This window comes from Gasterosteus aculeatus, chromosome 8 (genome assembly GCF_964276395.1).
Source record: "Gasterosteus aculeatus chromosome 8, fGasAcu3.hap1.1, whole genome shotgun sequence".
Lineage (NCBI taxonomy): Eukaryota > Metazoa > Chordata > Actinopteri > Perciformes > Gasterosteidae > Gasterosteus > Gasterosteus aculeatus.
The window spans coordinates 13,316,750-13,344,176 of NC_135695.1; the positions used below are offsets into that span (position 1 = coordinate 13,316,750).

At 42.2% G+C, this 27,427-nt stretch overlaps 1 protein-coding gene and 1 long non-coding RNA gene across 11 annotated transcripts in view; one reads left to right on the forward strand and one right to left on the reverse strand.

Moving 5' to 3' along the window:
• The window catches only part of ptprsa (protein tyrosine phosphatase receptor type Sa), a 198,195-nt gene that overhangs the window by 155,899 nt on the left and 14,869 nt on the right, over nucleotides 1-27,427 (forward strand). For 7 of the 10 annotated variants that reach the window (XM_078108268.1, XM_040185255.2, XM_078108270.1 and 4 more), the window contains 9 exons: nucleotides 20-229; nucleotides 375-538; nucleotides 2,394-2,509; nucleotides 13,974-14,021; nucleotides 17,553-17,650; nucleotides 20,246-20,369; nucleotides 22,514-22,689; nucleotides 24,172-24,291; nucleotides 26,403-26,557. In XM_078108268.1, the coding sequence (XP_077964394.1) occupies nucleotides 20-229; nucleotides 375-538; nucleotides 2,394-2,509; nucleotides 13,974-14,021; nucleotides 17,553-17,650; nucleotides 20,246-20,369; nucleotides 22,514-22,689; nucleotides 24,172-24,291; nucleotides 26,403-26,557 (1,211 nt within the window). The remainder of the gene's footprint in view (nucleotides 1-19; nucleotides 230-374; nucleotides 539-2,393; nucleotides 2,510-13,973; nucleotides 14,022-17,552; nucleotides 17,651-20,245; nucleotides 20,370-22,513; nucleotides 22,690-24,171; nucleotides 24,292-26,402; nucleotides 26,558-27,427) is intronic. The other 3 variants (XM_078108272.1, XM_078108273.1, XM_078108275.1) reach the window with 1 other exon arrangement.
• On the reverse strand, nucleotides 3,945-5,724 carry LOC144411448 (uncharacterized). The gene is made up of 3 exons (XR_013468610.1): nucleotides 5,572-5,724; nucleotides 5,003-5,452; nucleotides 3,945-4,675 (listed from the first exon to the last, which is right to left on the reverse strand). It is a non-coding gene; the product is annotated as an uncharacterized LOC144411448 (long non-coding RNA).

Consider the following 27,427-nt stretch of genomic DNA (forward strand, 5'->3'; position numbering starts at 1 on the left):
CCCCATTTACATCAATTAGCTGTTGCGGGAGGTGACCCCAAAGCGACGTTCACGCCGCCAGCTAGCGCAGCTGGACCAGAGGAAGCCCTTCATCACAGCCTGCTTCAGGCAGCTGCCCTCCAGCTTCACTGTGGGATCCGACTACCGCCACAGCAGCTGTGAGAACAAGCCTCTTGAACCTGGCCAGGAGTACGTCTTCTTCCTGTTGGCCGAACTCAATGCCACTGGGGTGAGTTACTGGTTTAGCTCAGTTCAGCACAGTTCAGTTAACTCACTTTAATTCAATAATTCAGTCCGGCTCATTTAATCGTAGTTTGCTTCGGGTTTGGTCATGTGAATCTTAACACGTTAACTTTTTCATCGTTCTGTTTCAGAAAACGTTTGCTACCAGCCCTTACACCGACACGGTGATGACTCCCAAGTTGGAGGTGGAACCACTTCAAGTAGAGACTGGTGACGGACTCATATGGGTGGTGGGCCCAGTCCTCGCCGTGGTCTTCATCATCTGCATCGTCATCGCGATTCTCCTGTATAAAAAGTGAGTTGGTCCGGAAATTTTTGTTTTTTATGGGCGAATGCAGTTGGACCTCGAGATTTAAAATGATAATGTTCAACCTCAAATGAGAGACAATAACATGTATGCCAGGCACTGCTGTTTTTTTAGTGCGTGGCCTTTACAACCATTTTTTTATCAAGGTAGCGGGGGAATTGAATCCTTTACCTTTGCATTGTTAGTGCCTTGCTTCACCCTCTCCTTTACTAAAGCTGCAATCCAACTGAATTTGGGTAAATGTGTTGGAAGTCTGTGTTCCTTTCTAATAAGATACACACAATGAACATTTTTTCCTTTCATTTGATGTTGAACACGTTATTCGCAGTGTTGCAGGGGAATGGTGCTGGGAAATAATTGCATGTTAGGGAGCATGTTGAAAGGGGCTGTATTCTGTATTCAGCATGATATGAAAAAAAAACTCAACATTGTTGCATGTAAATATGAAAACACTTTCTTTGTGAAAAAGATGATTGGGGAGAATTGAGGTGGTTGGAGAAAGGAGAGAGGAGATTCTTTGAGATGATGCTCAATAGCTGAACTACGAATGGTACAATCTACAAATCAAGGGACGTTACAGAATATATTTAAATCAGAATATATTTAAATCATGAATACCCATTTCTTATGGAAATAATCCTCTGTAAAGTAGTCATTCCAATGTTGTACAAAAAACGTTACTTCCTTAAGATTGATGCTATGAATAATTTTTCCGGAGTGAGTGACCTTATTTTTCAGTAGTGGAAATCAAGGGTTCATTCATCCCTAATGAACAAGGTACCTCTCCCCATGTTCAAATTCTAAAAATTCTAAATGGACATAGACTACTCCTCAATTTTGACCGGAGGCTTCCAAACATCCATCTACACTTAATATTTCCGCCCTATTTTTCTTGTGTTTGGTCGTAGCCGAGGTCCCAGTGGCCGGAGAGGTCGCCTTACATTCCAGGGAAGATCCCTGAATTATTTCACAGGGGCTGATGTGAGCAACTCAAGTACAGATTGCTACTGTCAGATGATCCTTGACTGTCTGACCTTGCCTTACCTCAGTCTTTGTGGTTAGGGGGAGTAACATCTCTCCTTGAATCTCTCTCTCTCTCTCTCTCTCTCTCTCTCTCTCTCTCTCTCCTCTCTCTCTTTCTCTCCCATCTCCCTCTCCATCTCTTCCTGGTGAATAGTGTTTCCCGGGTCTGCCCTTGGCTTTGACATCCCCCCCCCACCCACCCATCTTTACCTGCAACCCTCACACATGCACATAAGAACACACACGTGCATTGGCACAAGCTCACAAATGCATGCGCTTACTTGCACATGTTATTGAATACTCACCTGTTCTCACACACTGATACATGTGCACACAGACGCACACTCGCATGCACCAACTTCCTCCAAAATGCTGATGAGCTGTATTTCGTGTTTAGCGAGCCCAGCAGCGACCCCTGTGAATTTTAAACTGCTCTCTATTGATTCATCTCTCTTCTTGCCCCCCCCCCCCCTCTCCCTTTCTCCTTGTGTGTTGTGTTTTCGCCATCTTTATATATTTATTTGACTTCTATTGCTTTCTCTGGAAACAGCAAACCTGACAGGTAAGGTTTAGCCGCACTCTATTGCCTTATAGAGGGGAAGATAAAATAGCCTGCCACAGCAGAAGCAAACAGTTTAAATTAGGGAAGGTGAAGGAGTATTTTTTCCACTTGACACAGAGATTCTCACCTGGTTGAGTTGTTTAGATATCATCATCAGTAAGAGTGGTGACTGTTTTACTGCTTACTTCAAGTTTTTTTTTTTTTTTGCTCTACGTTTCCCCCCCTTTTCTACTCTTTGTTTGTCTTCTTGCTTTCCAGTCGCAAGAGAAAAGAGTCCGAGCCGCGCACAAAATGTCTGCTGAACAACGCAGACATTACGCCCCACCACCCTACAGACCCCGTGGAGATGAGACGCATCAACTTCCAGACGCCAGGTACTGGGAGGACACCCAACATGATTTTTAGTGATACTGGCGATGTAAAATACACAAAAGTTGGAGTTCAGTTATCCGGCTTTAGGTGTGAAGTATAAATATTAACCAGATATTTAAGACACAACTGTACAACTGTCCCCAACCACCGTGGGCCATTTGGTATCGGGCCGCAACACAGAAAGACTGTCATTTGACTTTTGAATATCGCGGTTTCTCTCCTAATTACTTGACATAATTCCTAAGCGTTTTATAATTACACACTCCTCGCTGCCCACGGCAGTTCCACCCCCCCCCCCGCCCCGTCCCACCACCTGCCGGTTATTCTGTCGTGTTTATCCGCCACACCTCCAACATCGGTCCAAGTCCAAAGGTTTCATTTTCATTTAATAGACTCAATGCAATTTCAAGCTGTTATACTCAAAGGTTTTACAGGAACCTCATTTTTGAAACAAACTGAAAAGGAAAGTTTGTTAGCAGCAGCTCTTATGCCAACACGTTATCGGTCAAACAAGAGTTTTACACGCCTAAGATGTAACATGTTATCAGTTTTAACATACGGATTACTGGCACAGTGAAAGAGAATTGTGACACCGGCGGTTGCCGTCTACACAGAGGTTAACTATTCGCACATCATCAGACTTCAAGTTTGAATTCATGCTGCAGCATGTGTGCTGTGCGTTAAGGGCTACAACATCATTCTGTTTGACATCGTATGCTTTCCATAACTACGTGCAAGCCATGTGCTTGGGTTTGCCACGTCTTCTTGTACCATTTAGCCCCAATTGGATTATTGATAACAAGTCCTGTTTTCACGTTGTGGGGGCTTTTTCACCTGCCTTATTTTCTGTCTACACTGGAAAAAATGCCCCTCCAAAAATAAGTAAAAAAACAACAAATACGAGACGTTTTTGCTTGAAATAAGCAAAAAAATCTGCCAATGGAACTAGTGAAAATCGGCTTGTCAAGATTTCTTGAAATAAGATGTAATATTTAGGACTTTTGAGATAGGAATTGATCTTGAAATTAGCCAGGTAAACTTATTTTGAGCTATATTTTACTAGTATTAGAAAGTGTTGTGTATCATAATAAGCTTGAAATGCTCAAAAGTAGCTTTTTATTTTTTCACTGTTCATGGCATCCCTCTTATTTCAAGTGTATTTAACTCATTTAAAGTTCTAAAATAGTGACATTGTCCTAGATTTTAGACCACCACCAACTTGAAATAAGATTAAAAAGTGATTATTTAAGCATTTTAGGATAAAAAATGTCTTGAAGTTAGCTGGAAATACTCATATTATGCATTGTTTTACTCATAAGAAGTGCTTTTGTATCATAACTAATCTCAATTCAAGTGCTTTTAACTTAATGTTAGCTCTACAATAGTGATACTGTTCTAAATTTAAGACAAACGCATACTTCAATGAAAACAAGTTGTGCATTAAACAAACAAATATTTTATTTGCATAAGAAAGAGCATGCCTCTTTAGCTCTGAAATGCAGGAGGGAGCAAACAATTCTTACAATACAGTGCAGTTAGTCAGTTACACTGTGCCTGCAGCACCAGCCATGTTTTGGCGCAGTGTGTATGGCACTGTAATAAAATACTAATAATAGTAAAAAAACATAGCAAAACATGACATATATGTGTAACACATGGATTACAGTCAGACATAATCATCTGACCTCTGTCTCCTCAATACACTTACAATGTGCTTATTATTGCAACAAGTTATGGGTCTTGGGCTAACATTAACATAAATATTTGACCACTGTGTCCCTCAATAGATCAACAACATTGTTATTATTGCGACCTTAACATTGGGAAACATTTGCTAAATAAGAATGGAAACGGCTTTACTTGCCAACAAAGGCATTCCAGTCAGCCATGCCCTTCTTGAAAGATGGTGTGAGGTCTCGCTCATGGATTGTGTCCAAGAGAACCTCCGTTTTTATGACAGAGAGCAGAGTGGCTACGCACCTGGGGTAAGTAAGGTGTAGAGCATAATAGTAGGCCGTAAGGTATAAAACACCCTGTGTTACCTTGTCTTTTGGGAGCGTAGTTATCAGCACATCTCCTACAGCCAGGAGGCAGTTGGACAAACTCACAATAAGGACTGGGCAGGAGAGACGACGTTTCTTCAGATAGTCATTGGGGTCTTCTTTTTCCTTAAACACATAAAATGGACATCTTTCCATCAGGATAAAGAAAAATTCAGAGGAGGAGCTATGGTTTTCTTTTACATCAGTGATTTTAGTGGTACTTGAGGAGTCCAATATTAACTGAGGTGGCACACTGTCTAAGAAGCTTTAGAACCACAGATATAAAGAATATCAGAATGTGTCTGTGGGTCTACTGCAAAAAATTGTGTTGCTTAACACACTGTATTTGAATCTATATAAATGTATTTACATTTGTTGGGCTAGGCCAGTCTTTTTAGGTCTTCACTAGGTCAATAAAAACTATTAACCAAGTAGTGCATTCATTTTGCTTACCTCGAGGACATGCACAAGAGCCTCACTCACATGTCCTAACTTCTTCAGAGGAGCAGATGAAGAGGGGAACAATGAAGGCAGCATACGTAGGATACTGAGAGCCTGTTCAATTGTTGAGGATAATATGTGTTACTTTTACACTTAGATAATACAAGGTCAAATCTGACCAACAGTTTACAACATCTGCTAAAATACAAAAAAAGTTACACAAATCATGCGATAGCCACCACAGATGAAAAGAAGACACTAGCACATAAACCTGCCTAATGTCCACCCTAATAACATCAAACATCATTGCTTACCTTTGTCCATTCCTACTGAGGGTTTCAGCAGCTTTTTCCACACACCAAAAAACTGCACCTTCTGGCAGAAGTCGTCCCATCTTCCCTTCAGCTCATCAATGTAATGGATGTTATTTTTGTCCAGAATGCGTTGAAGCTCCCCCATCACCTATCCAACATACAAATAAAGACATTTGACTGCATTGGGTAGGAGACAGAAATTGGCATACAAGACATTGTTTTGTGTGGTGCCATGTTTTAAATTATGCTTAGTCAATAATGACTTACATGTCCAATGTCCTCTGGAATTTTCTTGTGTCTGTCCTCCTCGCAAAAAGAATCAGAGTCAATGAATGCTCTTCTGGCTGAAAATTCCAAATCCAGGAGCTGAGAGACGGACTCACGGTTTGGAGTTTTCTTCTTACGCAAAGATGCGGGCATCTTAGATGAAGGACAGAAATATACATAATTAAATACATGGCATTAATTCATAGAAATTAGTAACTTTATAAATAATATGGTAGCAATTAGTTTGAGTCTTCCAGTTTATTAGTCTTCCAATCAAAAGAAGTGTAAACTATGAACACCACACAATGGTAAATTTGTAAATGTAATGTTAGAACTCACATCTGGCATTGCTGCCCGAGTCTGGGGTGCTACTCCCTTCAGAAGGGAAGTCTTGAATGCTTGAATGCTGCCCCACTTTTGAGGGGAGATCCAGAATGACTGTTGAGTCACTTGAATCAAATTCATCTGGGTCAGTCAGGTTGGCACTTTGGCTCCTCGAGTCGGCGCCTCTTTGGATTGGTCTTTTGGGGTGATCTCAAATTTTTCAATCTTTTGTATAGCTGTGAGTACGCAGTAACCTGTGACAAGAAAAATTCAAATAAATGCTTCAAACATCAAACATGCACCTGGATGCATTTGACCTACCCATGCATACTTGCTGCTCAGGTCTCGGTCCTGCAGCATGGGGTAGTACAGCACTGTTCGCTTTGCCATAGCTGTTATTTCTGGCTTTGACGGGTATCTGTCTCTGTCCCCCGTTGCCCTCAGGATCGCGATCATACTGGTCATGGTGTTTCGGATGAGCCGACATCTGAGGTCCTTTGACATTTGGCAGTTTCTCTCTTCGCCGGCCCTCGCCAACTCAAAATATTGTTTTTGGGCATTGCTCTAGTTTGGTGTCAGTGTGCAATACATATTCTGGGAAGGATAACTCAACAACATTTTCAGGTGTTGTGTGCTTTGCAGGACATCTTTTTACTTGAGTGGATGTCTGAGATAGGGGTGACCCAATCATAGAAGTAGAACTGCTCGTTGATTTTGAGTCTCCTGTAAAATAAAAGATAATTAAGTATTTGTAAAAGCAACTTTTAATTTATACTGTCTTAACACAAATTGTGATGCAGCATTGACAACTCCACTAAGGTTATAACAATAATCCTAAATAGTTTGTGTTAATATTCTCCTTTTAGTGATAATGAAGGTAGGTTTAGTGATTGCCTTATGGTGTTGGATATAAATACTTACTAAACAAGCAGAAAATGAATAAACTTACTTCATCATCAAAAAATGTAAATACACATGATATAACAATAGATAAAGAAATGACATACCTCAGTGGATTATGCATCACATCAGAGTGGTAAATTAAACATTTTAATCAGTCGTAACTCTCTTAATTCTGAAGCAATTTTAATTCAAATTTACTGAATGTATATAGCAATCTACATTTTTTAGAAACTCATAAAAGCATACATTCTAAATAATTTATATTTTAAGTTGTGGTTATTCCGAATGTTTTAGTATAATAGAACAGAGTAGATCCACCCCAGTAACTGGATTTAATTGAAACACGTAACCAGTATAAAGTTAAATTTATCCAATTTATAATAAAACCATTCCATTCAAATCTGTTCAGAATTAAGAGTTACTACCGATTTTATAGAGAGGACTGCAAGTCTTAATCTGTTTAAATTTAGCTGATCTTAACCTCTCTGATGAATCATAAGTATTGCAAAGTAGGTTTTTACTTACAAGGGATTTTTCTTGGTGTTACTGGTGCATATTAAATATGACGAAAAATTAATAACCACGTTAAAAATGTATATTTGACTACGTTACCTCTTAAAGTCGACACCGTGACGTCATCAAGTTCGTCCATGCTGTTAGCAGTTTTAGCTAGCAAGTTAAATAACGTTAGCTAACGTTAGCTAGCAAGATAGCTAGCTAACGTTAGCTTGTGCTCGGCTGCAACAGTGTACACAACAAATAATATTAAATATAATATTTAAAATGTATTGGACTAAAAAAACTGAGATATTCGATACAACTTAACCTGCAATGAAATACGAATTCAAACCGTCTCGGACGAGGCAGCTTAATTACGCACCTGTAACGTTCCCTCCAGTGAGCCGTCTGTGTTCCGTACTGCGCATGCCCAACTTTCAACAGACACGACAAACGAGTAAGACGTCTCACTCCTTCAAAGAACTAGTGACTGTATTATGCTCACTGTATTATGCTCAGATTTTGAATAAAACGCGTTGTTTTTCAGAGACGGAAATAGTAGTGGAGTGGGTCCTCTCTCTTTTTTGTTTAATCTTTAATGAGGACTAACGTAAAATAGCGGGACAGCCTTCCCACTGCTGAGCCGTAGACTGCTACCATTTACAAAACAGGGGTTTATGGCATTAATTAATTTTTTCAAATTAATTAAAAACAACTAGTTTTTGAGTGTTTTTAGGAATGTGTTATATTTGTGTATAGCTTGACTAAATTGTTGCCCATTTCAGATGAATTATTCTGTAAAGATAACTAAATGAGAACTTGATAAACTACCGGTAATTTCTCCCGGGCTGGATATAACGTGTTGGCTTGCTGCACTCGCCTTAACGTTAGGAACCTTGCTCCTCCAAGATGATCTGCCGTTGTTTCATATGCTACATTTTTGTGGCGTTTACACTGAAAAACATTGAGTCACATCAACTCTTTACACAGTCGCAGCCCTGACTTTCGCATAGTGTGTGGCATTGATGGCTGTCCTAGTGACTATATGAGTGTATAACTTAACATGATTCAGACACATTCTGGGGACCTTGGTCAACTGAAGAGTGATGTGATGGGAGTATTTGACCAGTTTAATGATCCTTTCAGTCAAATCGCTACAACACATTTGCAGGATAAAACAATCAAAGAACTGTTACAGCCAGTTGAACCAGAGACGATTATATAAAAAAATACGGTATGTTATGAGAGTTCTTACCATTGAACACCATTACTTTTATTATATACCATTGTTGAAGTTTGGAACAGCTGTTAATGCATCCAAGAGTTCTTGCAATGATTGATCAGGGGCCACAGCCATGCCGGGATGGATTTTTTCACGATTGTATTGATGGAGACATTTTTAAATCACACCCACTGTTTTTGAGAGTCCCCACAGCATTGCAATTCATTTTATATACAAATGAAATTGAATTGTGCAATCCTCTTGGATCTCGGGCAAGCAAAAACAAATTGTTATTGATTTATTACACCTTAGGTAACATCAACCCTAAATACAGATCAAGACTTGCTGCCATTCGTCTGCTTGCCATGGTAAAATCAAAAGATATTTCTGATTGTGGTACTGATAAGGTGCTTGAGAGCATTAATTGTGACTTGATTGAGCTGTATGATAGTGTTAAAAGTTGTCACTGCAAATGGTGAGAAGACAATTTTTGGGGCGCTTATGACTGTGTGTGGAGACACTCTAGCTCAACATGAAGTGGCTGGATTTAAGGAAGGAGTAGGGTTTGCTTACAGTAAATGCAGACACTTGAATGCAACTTTGACGACATGCAGGAACAATTGAATGAAGATTTGTTTGTTAAAAGGACCATGACAAGTCATATCGACAATGTAGAGACATTAAAAAAGCAAGCACTGACTTTCTGAAAGAAAATCTTGGTATTATATGGTATTAATAGGAGAAGCAAATTAACAGAATTTCCTCACTTTGATATAATCAAACTCCACAAGACATCATGCATATTATTCTTGAAGGTGTTGCCCCATATGAAATCAAATGTGTTTTAAACCATTTTGTGCTTTCAGAGCATATGGAGTTAGACGCATTCAACAGTGCAATTATTGTTATCCTTTACTCTCTTTTGGATGTAAGAGATAAGCCTTGCCCCATATCGGTCAATACACATCAAATGACAATAAACTGAAACAGTCAGCAAGGCAGATGCTGGTTTTGTTAAAGAGCATGCATGAATGTAGTCAGAATGTGCATGAGACACATCCAATTTTTTCAAGTGAAGTTGATATCGGCCCAGTCTCTGAGGTTCAAAATGTTCACTACGTAGAAGGAAAGATTAAAGACTTCTTAGAAATACAGAACCTTCAACATATAGTTTCGGTAAAGTGGATAATGCAACATGGAAATAAGTGTAGATGTGAGAAAACTTTGGTTATTTGTAATGTCATCAATAGTACTCCAGAGTCTGGACTTGTGAAAAACATCTACATAGTAAATTCTTCACTGTATTGTTTTGAATGCCAGCCTCTCTCTATAAATGAGTGGAATGATCATTATTTATCTTATGAGGTACAAGTTCCCTACCTCGCTCAAGCCAATATTTTTGTGGATGCTGATAAACTTGATTGAAAGAATAGTTCAACATTCTGGGAATCCCTAGTCTTGTGATCACCATGAGGCAAACAGCAGAGACTCCAGAACTATGAGTTTTTGTCCAAATCCGTTGAAACTTAAGGATTTCCTATAAACAAGATATATTTTCTTAAATCAAAAAAGTCTAATTCCTGAAACAAGATGATTTATCTTTTGCAAACAACACAGCAGCTTAAAAATCTCTTCAAAAGTTAAAAAAGCTTGTTTCATATGACATATGACTCAAAACTAGATGTTTTCAAGACCTTTTCACTTAACAAGATATTCAAGATGTATTGTCTTAAAACAAGTCCCTATATCTTGCTGAAATCGTATGTGGTAGGCATTTGTATCTTATATTAAGTGTAATGGGATATTTTGACTAGAAATGAGACAAATATACTTGGTAAGATTTTGATTTTTTCCAGTGTAATTTTCATACGACATAAGGTGTTAACAACGGAGTACATTTAATCCCAAACTCATTCTCCGAGGCTTCTCTATCTTCCTTCTGCCTCTTCTCTCAAACCATAGTACCTCATTTAACCGAGGAATGAGAGCTACACTTTGCAGAACTTGCACTCTGTTTTGAATGTTCTCACCTGCCTAACCTAATTGGTTAAAAGAATAAACGCATCCGTCTTGTGCTCTCTCATTTCTCCTTCCTTTCTCTTCCCCACGTCTCTCTGTCTCCCACTTGTCTCTCAATTATCCATCCGTCATCCACAACCAGTCCCTACTCCATCAAAGGGCTCCCTATTTCAAAATGGAGGATTTCTCTTTAACTTCTTTGTGAGCCCAATCATGCTGCCTGAGTTTGTGTCTGGGAAAAGAAATAGTTATTTACATGTCAGAAGAGATACACAAGGATGAAAGGACCTGCACAAACCTGTTCACCTGTCATTTATTTCTCAGCCTCTTTATCTTGGCTGGAATTCAGAGCCCCATCAGTGGTTGTGCATGGCGAAGGTTGTTTATGGTACATTCCTAATGTCTCTTTGTCTCTCTGATTTCCAGCACTTTCTACCGAACCTTCAACTCCCCTTTTGCTCCTTAAATAATAGAAACTGTTGTTACAATCGGTTCAGCAATACATGCTGAGAGTCCTCTTCATCTTGTGCATGACGAGCCTTCCCGTTCGACAGCTCTTGCCTTTTTTTTCCGCAGCATTGGACGATGTCGTTATCTCTCCACCCGAGGAATTTAATTTGAATGGACATTTTAGCCCAATTAAGGGGGCCGGTGAGCATTTGTGAACAATCCCCATCAGCTAATGGCGACCATTGTTCAAATGAGCATACTCCCTGTGCACTTATGCACGGCCTCTGCTATCCAGCAGAGCATATGCCGCATCGGCAATGTGTGCTCGGTGACCCCTCGTGCTGGAGAACAGAAATATGTTTTTGATTAGGCTTCCTCTAAACTAAGCTTGGCCACCGCGTTTCAGAGACAGCGTGTGCATTGCGTGTGGGCTTGTGCGTTTCAGTTTGAAGCCTGTGGGTCATGTGACGGCCTCACAGTGATTCCTTGGGGCACAGAGTGGCTCGTTTAGTCACTATCTCCGTGCCGGGGGTTTAATTGTCAAATGGGGCCAAAGTAATGAAGCAGCACGACTCGATGGGTGTCTACTGTCTGTCCCCAACAAATCGCCCTTATTGCTACAAATACTCAATCTGTTCTCTCTCTCGTAGTTGAGAGAGAGAACAGATTGTCGTCTTTCCCCTTTTCGCTGTTTCTCTTTTTAAAACTTTATCAATCTGAGGAATTCAGGTCAAAGACGGTCAACTATTTAAAGACAGTCATGTGTATGTAGATGAGGTGAAGACTGTAGGTGTAGCCTACGAAATATCTTTGATCTATTTTCTATAGATACCATTTTTAAGTGTTTCTTTGCATAGCCCGATCGTCCCCCCGCAATACAGCATTGCATATTCAATTTAATTCAACTTCTTGTATAGCCCCAAATCAAAGATTTACCCCAAAGGGCTTTACAATCTCTACACATGCAACACCCTCTGTCCAGGGACCCTCCCTCTGGCAGGGCAACAAACTCCCCCAAAATACTGTTGACTAATAATAGTGGAGATGCTCGGAATTTTTAAGACTCTACGAACCTCAAGTCACCCTTTTTTACAAAGACATTTACAAAGCACGGCTCTCTGGAAGCGTAGTTTGGTGCTATAAGCTCCTGACTGACCAGTTTATTGTATTCTTGATTTAACAGGGAGTGAGTACAGAGAAGCTAATACGGGAGTTACATGATACCTTTTCTTAGTTTTTGCTAATAGACGTGTTGCAGCATTCTGGATCAAGTTGGGGAGATGTAAGATAGTTATAAGAAAGAATTTCAGTAATCTGGTCTAGAAGTAACAAATGCCTGAATTTGTTACACAAGATGCGTGGATACGGGAGCTTGCCATCTAGAGAAACTATACCACTCTGTCAGAGGAAGTTCTATATTTAAGCATGTAAAAATGAAACATTTTCATCACACACTTTTTCAAACCCACAGACACCAGCCGATTTCTGCCGTGCCCAAACAGCCTACTTGTTTCCCCAGATTACAGCTCCAGATTACGGCAACATCTGTCACAACCGTGCCCTCCTCCTCTCCAGCACTTTGAACACATAGAAACACACAGAAACACACCCACACGCAGATCACAGACTCACAATTAAAGATAATCAGACACGCCTGAGCTTCCCTCCTGCTGTGATGAATGACGTTTGGGGACAGTGGTTCAGAGCCCCCCCTGCTAGGCTCAATTAGTCATTGTCACAAATCAATTAGGGAGGGGGGGGGGGGGATGTTCGATGTCTTCATCTCTCTGCGCTCATTTAGCGCCACTGGCCTGGCATTCACTGGCTAAGACGTCACTGTAGGCTAAATCCAGCAGAACTCCGTTGAGCAAGGTTTTAAGGGTAACATACATCCTAATTATATTAGTGTTGTTTCATTATTCCGTCTGCTTATTTTTGCTGGGATCCTTTTTTTTAGATGCCTTTTTATCACGTCAATGTTTTACTATTATTCTTTGGTGGGAGAACAATTTATTTTTACACCGTCGGTAGATCAGATTCCCTCGTCTTTTGATCTTTTCACCTCTTACACGTGCTTTGGAATCGGTATTCTTTGGACAACAGTCAAAACATCATTGTTGAGTGATGTGATCACAAAGCCGTTAATCTGATCTCAGCCTTCAGCCCTGGGAAAATGTGTTTCCCTCCACTCGAGGGGCCGCTTGGCAGCGTCCCATCACACTGCGCCTCTTAGCCGCACGTCCGGTTGACGCTGTGACAGATGTCTGGCTTCTGCTCGAAGGGCCGAGACGACCTCGGCCCACTCGGACAAAGCATCCCCGGCTGCGGCCCCAGAGGACTTCTCCTCTGGAGCGAATAAGACATTGAACCGTCACAGCGTTCCTCGGAGCTCTGTCTCCAATCGGCTGTGTCTCCACAGCCGTCGGCCAAGCGCGCGCCAGGAAAAGAGCACTTTTCCCACACCTTTTTATTCCCGCTGCCGTTGCCTCAGCGCCTAGCCGCCAAAAGAAGAACCATTCGCATTCAGTTGTCTTACCAGGAAACAAGCTGGTTTCGGCGTCTCTGTGTCTTTTCTCACTGCTGTCAGTGGGACGTTCCGGCTGGTGTTCGTGAAAGCTCCGTGGTCCCCATCAAAGCCAATCAATTTTCTTATCCATGATGTCTCTGACCGCTGATGTGGGGCTTTGCAGAATAGTTTTCTCAGCAGGCCGCTGCCCTTGGCTCACCGGTCTGGAAGACAGTGGCCGATCTGATCTGATCCAAAAATGTTGCTCTATTTTTTCAAGTCTGTGTTGCAGTCTGGCCTTAAGTCTGTCAATCAGGCCTCCCTAGGAAGGATGGAGCAAAACAAAAAAAAGAACCCTTTTGTGTCTTATCTCATTTTTATCATTTTGTATTTTTACTTCTCTGTTTTCGTTTACATGGCCTTTATATTACATTACAACCTTTTGAAATCCATTTCTCTTATGTTTGCTGTTCTTTACAGATTCTGGTCTAAGCAGTCCTCAGGGCGAAGCAGATTTTGACTATGAAAGTTAGTCTCTATGCTTTTAGCGTTTGCGTACCGGCTTTCTTTATATATATATATATATATATATATATTTTTTTTTTTTTTTTTTTTTGTGCTCGCTTGCCTTCATTTACAAATAATTTGCATTTGTTTTTGTTTTTTTTCACATTATGCAGCATAATAATTAAGTTTCAGCACTAATTAATTTTATGTTGGTTACTATTGGTATAATGGGCTGTTTCCCACCCCCTTTTTTTAATGTCAGTCACAATGTTCACTTGGGCTGTTGGCTGTGCATTAATCCACCACGCATAAATAACCTGTGTGATCACTTCTGCTGATGTAGGGACGGTTCAAAGGTGCTTTTTGGGGTTTTACAGCAGTGCAACCTCTGTTCTCCCCCTTTCTCTGCCTACCCTTCTTCCCCTCCTTGTTGTTGTTCTCCTCCTCCTCCCCCTCCTTCACCACCACTGCTCCATTTCCATTCTGAAGTAACAGGGTCTTTTCTGTGCTCAGAGATAACGAGCAGAATTAATTAAAGCGGTGGCAAACAATGGCTCGACATTTGATCACCCCCTCTCGCTTCTCCTTCCGGAAGGATCATCTGGGAGAAAAAGCAGAATTTCCGATTTTCTTCTACCCCCTTTTTTCCCTTTTATTTCCTTTGCTTACCCACAGTCAGCCTTCTTTCCTTTCATATGGAAATGTGCAGCATCATAAATAGTGTTTTCGAAAGAGACTTTTTGGCTTATCAAAAATAATCATTACGTTTCTCAGGCGCATTGACTGCAGATCGGGAGACTGGATATGTGTAATTAGACGCTAGTATACTTCTCCGTGTTCATTGATCAAGCTGTTGATTGCCATGGGAAAAAAAAGAAAGAGTGTGTACGTGTTAAAAGGTGTTTAAGAGAAGGATGATCCTTGGAGTGGGGGTAGGAATAACAATAATCTGTCCTTGAGTGACTTTGCTGGAGTACGGGCCGGGCCAAAGCCTAGTCTTGAAAGTGAATCTTTTCTGGGATAAACAGCGTTATGTGCGTAAATGACAAAAAGTATTCGAGAACAAAGCAGGCACCATCGACCTATTTGTCTTGAGAACACAACACATGGACGCGGCTTGAAAGGAGCACCGAGAGAGACAGATACTTGCACAGACCTATTGGTTTAGCTGTGAGGTTCATGTGTGAAAGCTTGACAACTCGTAGGGATATATGCCGTTACCGTGGCAGATTATGACACGGATTAACTCGAAGGATTCGTTTTTGTTGCAGATTTTATGGAATAAACAAGCCTCGGTGTGTACATTCACCGTTTATTTGGATGTACATGTAAACATTTTGGCCTTGTAAATCTCTTCAATCGCGCCGGCCACTTGTATACACAGACGGTAACGTGGGCCGTAAATTTAAACCGACAGGAATTGATGGAGTTTGAGTATATAAATAACTCAATTCCGTTCACAAATACACACAGTAAACTAGAAAACCCCCGACTCACAAACATTATTTGATCTCCCCTAAAACAATCCACCCTTGTTCTTTCAAGGAAAAGTGAGGGGGCCTCATTTCCATACACATCCACTTATTCCGCTCATATCGTATGATATCGTTACCCCCTTGAATTCAAGGCAAGTAAACAAAAAACTAAATTTAATCGGCAATATATCTGCAATAGTTGGTGCTCCTCTCAGTGAATTCCCACACCATAAGGGATTAATAACTCTGTGTGCTTCGTCAGCTCTTTTAGAAACTTGAGTATGAAAACATGAACATAAAGTTCAGAACAAAACATTCATATAAATTCTCCTTACCTTACCGGGTTGTTTGGAGAGAAAAAAAAGAAATAAATTGAGTAAACATTCAAAGGATGATCGTTAAGAATTAACAATGGATTGAGGAAGTATTTGTTAATGCAGTGTGTCCATTCATTCTCAGAAGGGTGTCAAAGCATCCAGCGTCATCACCATCTGCCTCACATTTACACTGTAATCTGTGTTAATCTTCATGTAATTGATGCTGCTGCATTGTTCTGTCAGTGTAAAATGAATTACCATTACTAATGAAGACTGTCAGCGCAGAGTGTCGAGCTCCCTCTGTTACGCGTAACAAAGGCAGCCAAAACATCAGTGACCCCCTTGACATTGGAGGGGATAGTAAGCATTGCCGGGAAAAAGGGAAATTAAGGACGGTTAATGTGATTACGCCGATTTGCACGCCCAATTAAGCCTCTGTAACTTCTTTTTTTTGTGTGAAGAGCTTTTAACATGTTGTCGACCTTTTGACCTCGTCATTCGCTGCGAGGAGAGAACTCTCACTAAAAATACGAATGCCTTAAGTGCAGCCGGGCAGCCCGCGGGGGCAAAGCCGCAATGGCTGCTCCATATTCCATTACATGGCTTCAGCATTATGGTCCTAAATGGATTAGTGACTGGAGTGCACAGTGGTGCTGATAATATTATAGCGACAACGACACAATATGTACTGGATATTGGGGCAAGCGAAGAAAAAAAAAAAAAGGAAATCACAATTTTCCCACCCAATGGAAGAGGAGAAGCTCGCGGGCATGCCGGTGTTTGATTCTGGACAGAAAAGGGGTGTTTATCTTAGAGCCAATTTTCACTGTATTTTTTTCTTTCTTTTTTTTGGAGGAGCCAGTAGTAACAGCAGTTTGCTTGCTTTGCACTGGCTGGCTGGAATGGAGCAGCTCACTGTGTCACTCAACATCACTCACACGCCTAAACCTCCTTATCCCCTTGCCACCCCCCGTCTCCTCCCCTCAGGTCAGGGCTCCGCTCTTTAATAAGTAGCTTCATATAGAGGTAACATTGTCAACGAAGAACACAGCTTCTTTGAGGATTGTGCTGAAAGTAATAAAGTTTAAATGCTGGCAATGATAATATATAGTGTTCATTTATCGGTAATGAGAAAAAAAAATCATATTTCCAGAACAAAGCCTTTTTTTTTCTACCAACAAGTGATCCATTCCTCCTACTCGTATTATCTTCAGTGAGGAGTAAAATGGAATGTTTCAACATAATTCTATTCACTCAGAATCTAAAAAATGGCTGTTTTGATTCTTGTCTGCGATTTCAGCATCAAAACCTTCTTCTTATTATTTACCTTTTTACCTAATTTCAAAAGCTATAAAAAAAAAGGTCGATGCCTCCGGATGTTTTTTTCTGGGTACACTCTGCAAAATTGATCTTATTGGTCCCTTGGTGACCGTTACTGTATACTACCAGCTTTAGAACATGATCAGCCCTACCGGACACACCTTGCGTTTATTTAGCTCTGGCCTGTTCCGACTGAGCGCTTCTAACATCACCTGTCGCTGCCACACTGTCCGCTGTGTGCGACATCCACCATGTTGTTTTGCAAATGCTTCCCCACCACCAAAACCCCACTTCCATTGTTTTGTAAGCGACACATTTTCACCTAAAAAATCTTGGGTTTGGGGATTCTGGAGTTTTCAACTTGTGTTGTGCTTTGCTAACGGTACTTTCTCTCCTGTCTTCCCATGTGTGGAATCGCTCCCTCAATCCTTTGGAAACAGGCATGATGAATCATCCTCCCATCCCGATATCGGAGCTGGCTGAACACACGGAGCTTCTCAAGGCCAACGACAACCTCAAGCTCTCCCAGGAATATGAGGTGAGCGGGCCAACGGGTCCAAATGTCGAAGCTTCTTCAGATTACTGAATCCCGTCTGATTCTGTTTTCACGAAACAAGGAAACAAAGCTCCAGGGAAACGTTTCTTCATGTGTGCGTGTGTGTCGGCAGGGCTCCATGGTGCATGGGCAATTATTGAAAATAGTTTTTTTCACATATTTATTCAGATACACTTCGAGCCTCTTCGTGGCAAAACAAGACAATTGTCATTTTTGACTAAAATATTCTGAATTAAATGGAATTTGAATATATCCAAGATGTGTGTCTCACTTGATTAATGGAGCAGCTGCAATCAATTCAGAAAAAATAGAAACATTGAAATATTGGTGAAATTTAATTAATTTGAAAAATCTTGGAACACCAGAAATGATAAATATTTCCTTTTTTTTCTCACACACACACACGCTAGTGAACTAAACAAAGATGATCTTTCTTCCAAAAAAAGACTGGTGTACTCAGAACTCAACTAATGTGTTTTTGGGGGAACGCACGGTGGCAATCAGGCTTCACCGTATAGTCCGTTTCTGTGTGTGTGTGTGTGTGTGTATAAAGGGGTAGCTGAGCTGTCTGAGCCCTGAGACCGCTGCGGTTATAAATGACACTAGAGTTGATTAGAAATCAGGATTGCTGAATCAGCTCTCGTTTGCATACAAGCAATATCCCCTTCCCTCCGTCCCTAAATCACCGCGCTGCACGCCAGGCTACGGTAGCAGGCAGGTACACAGGCAGAGATGGCCGTCGTCCTGCACGCCGGGGGGATGGTGGGCGGATAATGACTTCTCATAGCGGGCCAGTATTTCTTGGATATCTATTATTCATAAATCCGCACCCGGGCTACGTTCCAAGTGGACAAGCTCGTTCCATTCGCCGGGAAGAGAGACGGGAGACGCGATGCCAAAGTTGACGCGTTGCTACAACTACAACTTCTAATTACTTGGCTTTGAGAGAACATTAAACCCCCCACCCCTCCACCCACTACCCCCCCGTTCGTCTCTTCTCCCACTCTGTCTTTTTCACTCTTTCCGTCCCCTTGCCCCCTTCACAAAACCACCCCCCCCGGAAAAATAAATGACCAAATTAAATAGAGAAGTGTAATTTTAATTTTGTTATTTTCTTGATGAATGGCTGCCCGTCCGGGCGCCCTGGCTTGCCAAGCACAGCTCTACGGGGCTTTGACTGATTGGTTTTTAGCCAAGCGGGATGTGAGGAAGGAGGAAAAATGGAGCGGGGAGGGTAGAGGGATGAGGTGGGGAGGCTTGGTTAATGATGAGGATTCAGTGAGAGAGGGGGGAGGGGGAGGAGAGAGAGAGTGCAGGGCGACTCAGCTGGAGGGTGCAGATGAGGGGGAGATAATCTGACACGCTAACGGCAAATCAACGGCAGCCACAGTTTTACCTGAAGACACTCAAGCCGCGTAGTTTGTTGTTATCTTCTCGAGGCAGTTGGCAGCCATGTCCTGCAAAAGCTCTCTGTCCTCATGCATCATTCCTCATGGAAAAAGGAAGGAATTCTACTTGTTTCAGAATTACATGCTTCCTAAATGTAAATTATTTTTAAAAAAACATTCATGTTTTGAGTGCACAGATTTTTCAAATTTTTAACTGACCACCGTTTCAGGGAAGCGACCCCAATCTTTATATATATGCACACACAGAGTCAGCCTTCAGGTGATTAAAAAAGAAAAAGAAAATAGCTGGAGGGTGGCCGCTCGAAGAGGGAGTGTACAAATTTGCGAGGAGACGGGAGATGGGGACAGCGATAGAGAGGAAAAAGAAATCTGGACAAAAAGTGAAAGACTTTGAAGATGGAGGGATGCAGATAAGGGAAACGGGGATAAAGAGGAGGAATAGGGAGGAGAGAGCAGGGAGAAAGAAAGAAACGGATGGAGCGAGGCTCAAACAGAGGGGAGCTGTGATCGCTGTAAAGATTGCATGGAAATTGTTAGATCAGGTTTCCAATTGGACTTCATTCAGCGTCCGTCTCTCTGTTTCTGCAGCCTCCCCCCTCCCTCTCCCGCCTCTCCCCCTTCCAATATGCCGAAGCCCGAACAGCAAATAATCTTCATTCCCCTGTCCACCCACCAACAGGGCGCCAGACGCCTATGAGCAAACATCGAATCGTAATGGAATACTTAATTATCCCGACAAGGGAACAGAATATCTATCCGTAATTCTTGCGTTGTAAATAGTCTCTTTTCCCCGAGTGCAGGCCCTCGCTCCAGGCCCTCCCCTCGAGGGAGAAAGCCCCCGCCTTCATCAATATTGTTATTTGTCATTTTACACCGGCTACATTAATGATATTGATGGAGTGTTGTGTGCAGCTGCTGTGAGTATTTAAACAAGGCAGTGAGCAGATTTCCATGATGCCTTTTTTTTTTTTCCTTTGAAAAGAGAAATCACCCTCTCGATCCCCCCCCCCACACCCCCACACACACCACTTCTCTCCCCCATCTTATCTCTGACAACAATCAGGTCATATTGTTATTGCTCGGTTTCCTCCCAAGGCTCTTCTAATTTCTCCTTCTTGGTGTCTGCATGTTTTACCTGTCCCCCCCCTCCCCCCCGGCCCCCCATCAGTCCATCGATCCAGGCCAGCAGTTCACCTGGGAACATTCCAACCTGGAGGTGAACAAGCCCAAGAATCGTTACGCCAACGTCATTGCCTACGACCACTCCCGCGTCATCCTGGCTCCCATTGAGGGTAAGGCTCCCGCATCCTCACACGCCCGCATCACACTCACAGATGAGATCGGCTCATCGCAGGTCTTTTGGGAAATCCTCCCAATTACAGCGTCGCTTTGAGTAATTAGGAATTGTGGATTCTGGATGGGCCGGATGGGACTGGAACAGTGCGCGACATGGCAGAATAGAACACATTAAATACAATGAAGTGCTTAATTAAGAATTGAAGACTGCATGGAACAGAACGGTCTTGAATCAATGCGAGAAAAATACAATAGAATATGATTTCATATTTAACTTAGTTTGAGGTCTCGTGCTTCTAAGCATTCCATGGAATCATTACTTTGGACCCAGCACCAGGGAAGGCTTCCCCCGTCCCCCATTTGTCTCATCCGATCTGACCTGCTCTCACGACTTCCCTCTAACTGCCGACAGACCCACTAGTGAGAATCCCTCAGCCAGAGAATCTCTTCCCCCGACTCCTAAATCTCAAGGGACATTGTCAGAGGTAGTCACCCTTCACCGCCGACATTCTTCTGGCGTTGCATCACCACACGAGCTCCGGAGTAGTGTCAAACTCCCCCACTCCACAGAACTCCCTCTTTTGCGAGAAGCAACCACTCCGACTAGATTTCGACATCTCGCAAAGAGTCAGGCCAATTTGAGGGTGCGACAACATGCGTAACAGAATTATCCCAGGGAAAGAAAATGCCTCGTCCATAAATACATAAATTAATCAAGTCTGAAATTTCTATTTTACACTGCGGTGATTTTGCCATTAGTTGCAGCAGTAGAACAATTCATGCACGCCGCTATTCTCTGTTCACTTAGCTATGACTAAAGCCCGGGCACCACAGTCAGATTGTGCGACGCGCTATCCGTTTTAATGACATTTGCCTTTCTTTCTTTCTTTTGTTTTTAGCTTATTACCATTTCCTCTGTTTTCTTCTTTGCCCTCTCTTCTCCATCTTATTCTTCCTCTCCACCCTAGTTGTTGTCCACACTTGCGTCCCCTCTTCTTAAATTAGCCCAGTCGAGTGTTTCATTGTTTGTTGCTTGAGTGATCAGACGTCAGTGACCCTCCCAGCACGGATGCCCCCACACTGGGGTCTCTTTTGAACTGACAGGATTGTCAGATGCTATAGTGTTTGACAAACCCTAATCACAGAAATTAGAGACGTGGGCTTGAATCTTTTTGTGTAAAACAACCTAAAATGATGGCGCACTTTGGTTTTTAGGATAACTGCACCACCATTGATGCTTGCTATCATGAGCCGCCCCGCTGAAACCTTGCAGTTAACGCCATGTTTAAAGCTTTAAATGGTTCCATTATCCGCTTAGAGGCACATTAAAAGATGCCGCGGAATGCTTGGATAGTTACACGCAGTCGGTGGAAGGAGGGTTTTGCAACAGAGCTTACTACTGCTCTGTCATTATGTTTCTAGAACGCATTTGTCTGCCCCACAATGTGGAGGCGTTCCCTTAAGGCTAAACTTAGTGGACTGGTGTGCAACAAAGCATGGTGGCGGGCTGAGAGGGATGGTAGCGGCTTCTACCTCCTGGCTGTTGTTGCCCCACGCTGTCCTCCATCTACACGCACGACCCATTTGTGGTCGTGGTAAATCAGATGGAGGCTGTTACGCCGTATCTACAGAAACCAAGGCGGGACAAAAGAGTTTGAACACAAGGTTTCCTTCAGCTGTTCCGTAGCAGAGGGGAAGAAAGGAGGTGGGACTGTTTTTAACATCTCATTTAATCCCGTATTATGTCTTGAAATTGAGTTTTTTGTAACAAGCACTAAGATCTATTTTGCAGAAATATTACAATGTCCCAAAAGCTGACATTACGAGATACTTCTTGCTCTCTGGACAATGCCAATGTTTTCAATGATCACAGCCAATTTTCACTTGTTTCAACTTTAAGAGGTGTGAGAACTCATTACATAAGCAATTTATTTCATCTCTTTTTTCAAGTCTAGAGTCTTAACACCATCATTGGTTGGGACACCGAGTTGTTATATGTGAAATCTGGGAATTGTCGAGAAAGATGGCACCAGAAGTGTGATTATTGGGTTTAATGATGAGAGAAGAGAGAAGAACGTGGATGAAAAGAAGAAAAAAAACTTTCCTTTAAATATTTGTTATGCTGTGGTTCTACATGTAGGAATCACAGGGAGCGACTATATCAACGCCAACTACATTGACGGCTACAGGAAGCAGAATGCCTACATCGCCACCCAGGGTCCGTTACCAGAGACGTTCGGGGACTTCTGGAGGATGGTGTGGGAACAGAGAGCAGCAACCGTGGTCATGATGACCCGACTGGAGGAGAAGTCACGGGTTAGTCCCAGCAACACACACATCTGGAGTGCCTTCAAAAAACACTTCAAATAAAGCTTCACATTGATTCCCAGTTTACTATCTGAACAACATTGATAAGTAATCAGGCTTAATTTTCCTGAGATGGATCACCTTCAGAGAAGAGTTGATCTTTGAAAGGGTTGGTGAAAGCAGCAGGGCAGGGTGATGAAATGGGCTCAACTCAAAGATGGTCTACCCTTCCCCATCTGATAAGATGGGCTTCTTATCCACTGAGAGAATCTTTGCTGTCATTTCTCTCCTTATTTGCGGTGAAAACCACAAGCTGTTGCTTGTCCCCTAATTACTGAAAGCCTAGTAGGTGTTTGTACTCCGAGTGCACATGGCAAGAAGCTAAAATAAAATGTTCCCGAAAATGCAACCGAGTACCACACAGTTTTTACTGTACTTGACCAGTACCTTCCACCACCATCTTTGGATTGTGCTTTTGATATAAACATGTGTTGTCAGATAAATAACTATAACAATGGAGACAGAATAGAATTTTTCAAAGTTTTGAGATAATAATGCAGGTGATCGCGACAAATAAAGGAATAAAAGAAATACATTGAATGGATCAATAAAGATTGTACTCTTTGGAATGGACATTTTTAAATGTCAAAAAGCCAACTGTGATGTTCCATCCCGTTAACTCAAACCTTTGTCAACATCAGGCTCACTCACCCCAGGTGTCTCCACTCACTTTCCCTCCTTTCTTTCCCTTTTCAATTGTTTTCCTGTCCTCCATTCTGCCGTGTGCGTTCCACTCCTGTCAAACGTGATCAGGATTAGCGGGCCGTAGAACTTTAGTGTCAGCTTGAGAAAAAAATGGTATAGAGAAACCTGGAGAGCAACTCATCTCTGTCGCCAGCTGTCACATCTCATCTGAGGGCCGCCAGCACGTCACAGCCCGAATGAATGAATTTTATTAAGTGGGCTGACAGAGGATGGATGGGAGAAGCTGTTTTTTTTTAAGATAAACTCTAGAAGCACTAAATGAAAAAGTAAAAAAATGAAGCATCCATCCTGGATCTGGTTAAAAGTACTGATATGTTGATATTAAAACAAATATTTTATTTTGATCTTTAAATTGATTGCACTCCCTGATGATTTGCATGACCGGTTTACTTTTCCGCTCATAGATGTAGAAAAAGACGCATCCACATGATTGATTGTGAACTTACGCTGTGCGAATGGAGTTGCTGTGGCAGTCCGGTCACATGTGTTCGGTCGGCTAGGTGCTGTCTCTCAGATTAGAGGAGGAGGCGAGCTCACCTACTGCAAACGCTGCGTAAAAGCTTGACCCGCAGAGGACTTGCTCGATGTGCGCGTGTCAGATCCATCGAGGTTCACATCTTTCTGTAGTCCTCCTTTCACGTCCATGATCCTTTTCACAAGAGGGGAAAAAAAAAAACTTTGACCAAATGTGACATTGATGTCTCTCTTTCTCTCTCTGTCTCCCAGATTAAGTGTGACCAGTATTGGCCCAGTCGCGGCACAGAAACCTATGGTATGACCCAAGTGACCTTGTTGGACACCATAGAATTGGCCACTTTCTGTGTCCGCACCTTCTCCTTGCACAAGGTAGGATGATTGATTGCTCTTCCTCCCACACACACGGGTACGCACATCACCTCTGTGTCCTCTTTGCTCTGTTGAGGTCATACTGTAACAAGCCAGAAATTGCATGAGCAGAATTCTGTGGACGGCGCCTAAGCATGTCTAAGCAAATACGATCCAGACATTTTATTTACCATCAAGTTGGATAGCATGAATAAAAATATCATACTTATAAAAGTGACACACAAATTGCACAGGCAGGAAAAATGAACCGCGTGCTGTCTTTCCGTTGGATGTAAAGGAGTATACATATATATAACCCTTTGTCCGCCTTGTCCTTCCAAGGCCGAGCCTTTTATCTTGTTCAGTGCTCTCGCTCCTCAATAGATCATCTGTTTATGTGCGTCTGCCAAATTGGAGCACTTACGTAAAGTGGGCAGGAGAGAAACTCAATATACATGATTGGCAAACTGCTCATATGCTAATAGATCCACACATACACACACAGATTTAAATACTGAATTCGACAGAATCTTCACACAGACCTGCAGGATTTGCACACGCAAATTTACAAACCCGTGATCCACTTAAATATAAATATGATGCCAAACCCAGATACACGCCACGCACACGCGTGTTGTAAAATGACAATATAATATAGTGGAGGATCCGCCTTGGGAAAGGTTACATTTCCAAAATGATGCACTGGACCAGGTAGCAGCACGCAGGCGTCACGGCTGACGCGTTTCTTTGTGGAACCGTCAGTGGAGCAATGATCACTAGGACAAACCAGCGACGGTAAAGATAGCAACACATCAGCAGCCGCGGCGCTTTAAAGCTCGCTGGTTGACATTCGGAGGCATTTACATTCCGCTGCTCTCAGCCCGCATCCAACCTACCGATGGGATTGTTTTTCTATCCATCGTTTCCCTCCCCCGTTAGAGCTGCAGCACTTTCAGTGATTTCTCACTGAGCTGTTTTCACTTTATATCCCTGAGAAGAAAAAAAAATGCTGTGTTGAATTTGTGTGAAGTATGAGGTAGCAGAAGCCGGCAGTACACACAAACACACACACACACACACAAACACACGCACACACAGAGTGCGTCTATAAAGCAGCCGCTGTGGTACCTATTCATATGAATACATGTCCTGCAGTGATTCCAAACTGTGTCTATTGATAGATCCTGAATAGAGAATATGTTTTCCATTAAAACGTGTACCAACCTTATCCATGCACCCTGCGTCAAATACAGAAACGGGGGAATGTCCAAAAGAAAATGAAGGGAAATCAGATTTAGGTCGGTTTGCTTTTAATTACCGAGTCTCATTTATTCATTTATTCAGCGAGGAGAAGAAAAAAAATCCCTCTGTCTGGGAAGCAGAAACACTGCATCGAAAAGCAAACAGTTCCTCCATTAGAAGAAGGAGCGAGAGGAGAGGAGGACGGAAACATGCACAGGAGACTCAAAAAGCCTTCCTCTGGATCCCAGCGTGTATCTTTGATGCGTTGAGTTTGAGGAGGGAGCTGACAGCCGACTGTGTAATATGGGTGTCTGCCGCATGTATCTGCAGATGTTATGAGCAGCAGCAATGTGAGAGCAAGGAAATATACAGTAATATCTCTACTGTTGAGTATGAAACTTCTTGTACTTATTATATTATGATGACTCAATCAGCGCTTTAAGTGTGGAAGTGTTTCCCAAAAGGGGAAATTGTCCCTCCTACTGCACCAAAATATAAATTTCAAGGTTGTAGCACTCGTGCCCATTAGACATGGCTTTACAATATTAGCTGTTTTCAGTTCTCAGAGATGTTTATATACATATATATATACATATATATAGTTATTTAGTTCACAATGTTTTTTTCACTTATTCAAACACAATATTTCTTTTCGGAATTGCCAAACCTTTTTTCATCGTGCATCACGTCATCAAATGGACACCCATTAGTAAATTACAATACTCATCATACAAAAACCCTTCAAACGCCTTGAACAGTTCACCTGTAGTGACCATGGAGCTAAAACATCTCACACACACACACACACACAGAAGCGTGAAGCCATTTGGATATTCGTCCTGAACAAACCTCCACCACTGGACCCAACCCCACCTTTCTCTTCCCTCCAGAATGGCTCTAGTGAGAAGCGGGAGGTTCGTCAGTTCCAGTTCACGGCGTGGCCGGACCACGGGGTACCAGAGTATCCCACACCCTTCCTGGCTTTCCTCCGTAGGGTGAAGACGTGCAACCCGCCTGACGCAGGACCCATCATCGCCCACTGCAGGTCGGTGGCAACTTCTCTGCTGTCAGTTCTGGTTGAAATGCTGTTTTTTGTTTGCTCAAAGATCCAGTGTTGGATTTTTATGGAGCTCGGATTTATGTGCCCAAGTGGGACAGTTTTATGTTCCCCTGTGGACATCTTGATACCACTAGAGAAAAAATGAAGCCCTATGCACTCAAGAGGGTTATTTTATTTTTGCCACAGTGTGTGTGTGTGTGTGTGTATTTCCATTGTTGAACAAAATGGCAGAGCTCCTGAGTGACTGCTATTATACATTACGTAACACACATCATACAAACACATGCTCTATTTCTTTCTCTCTCATCCTCCCATTGGTCACATCATCTTCCTTTTTAAGGCGCGCCATTTTTCCTTGCTTTTATTCTCTCTGTCTCTTGGTTCCCTCCCTGTAAAAAGCCTCGCAGTAATCCCTTCCCATCTTTCTTGCTTTCTTCCTTTGCTCCTTAGCCGTTCTTCACTTTTACAAGCAATATTTCTCATATGGATTATTCAAATTGAAACCTTCCTTTTTGTCAAGATAAGAAGAAAAGTCCAAAGCGCTTGACAATAGTTCAAGCGCTTTTTGATATTTGACAGCTCGCCCCGCTCGGTCTCCATCACTGTCCACTCCTTGTTTTATCTTTCATGTTTGGTTGTTTCTGCGTCCCTTAGCTTTGCTTTCCCTGTCATCTCTTCCACACAATTAAGCATTACTGGACATGCATAATCTTCTAATTATTTGAACCATTTTTACATTTCAAGCTTCAGCTACTCACGCATCATGCTCAAAGCATAAGACCATGGAAATAAGAGCAAGGGACATATTCTATTCTATTAACCAAATGTGTTAAAACCTCAAACTTCTCTTTCCTC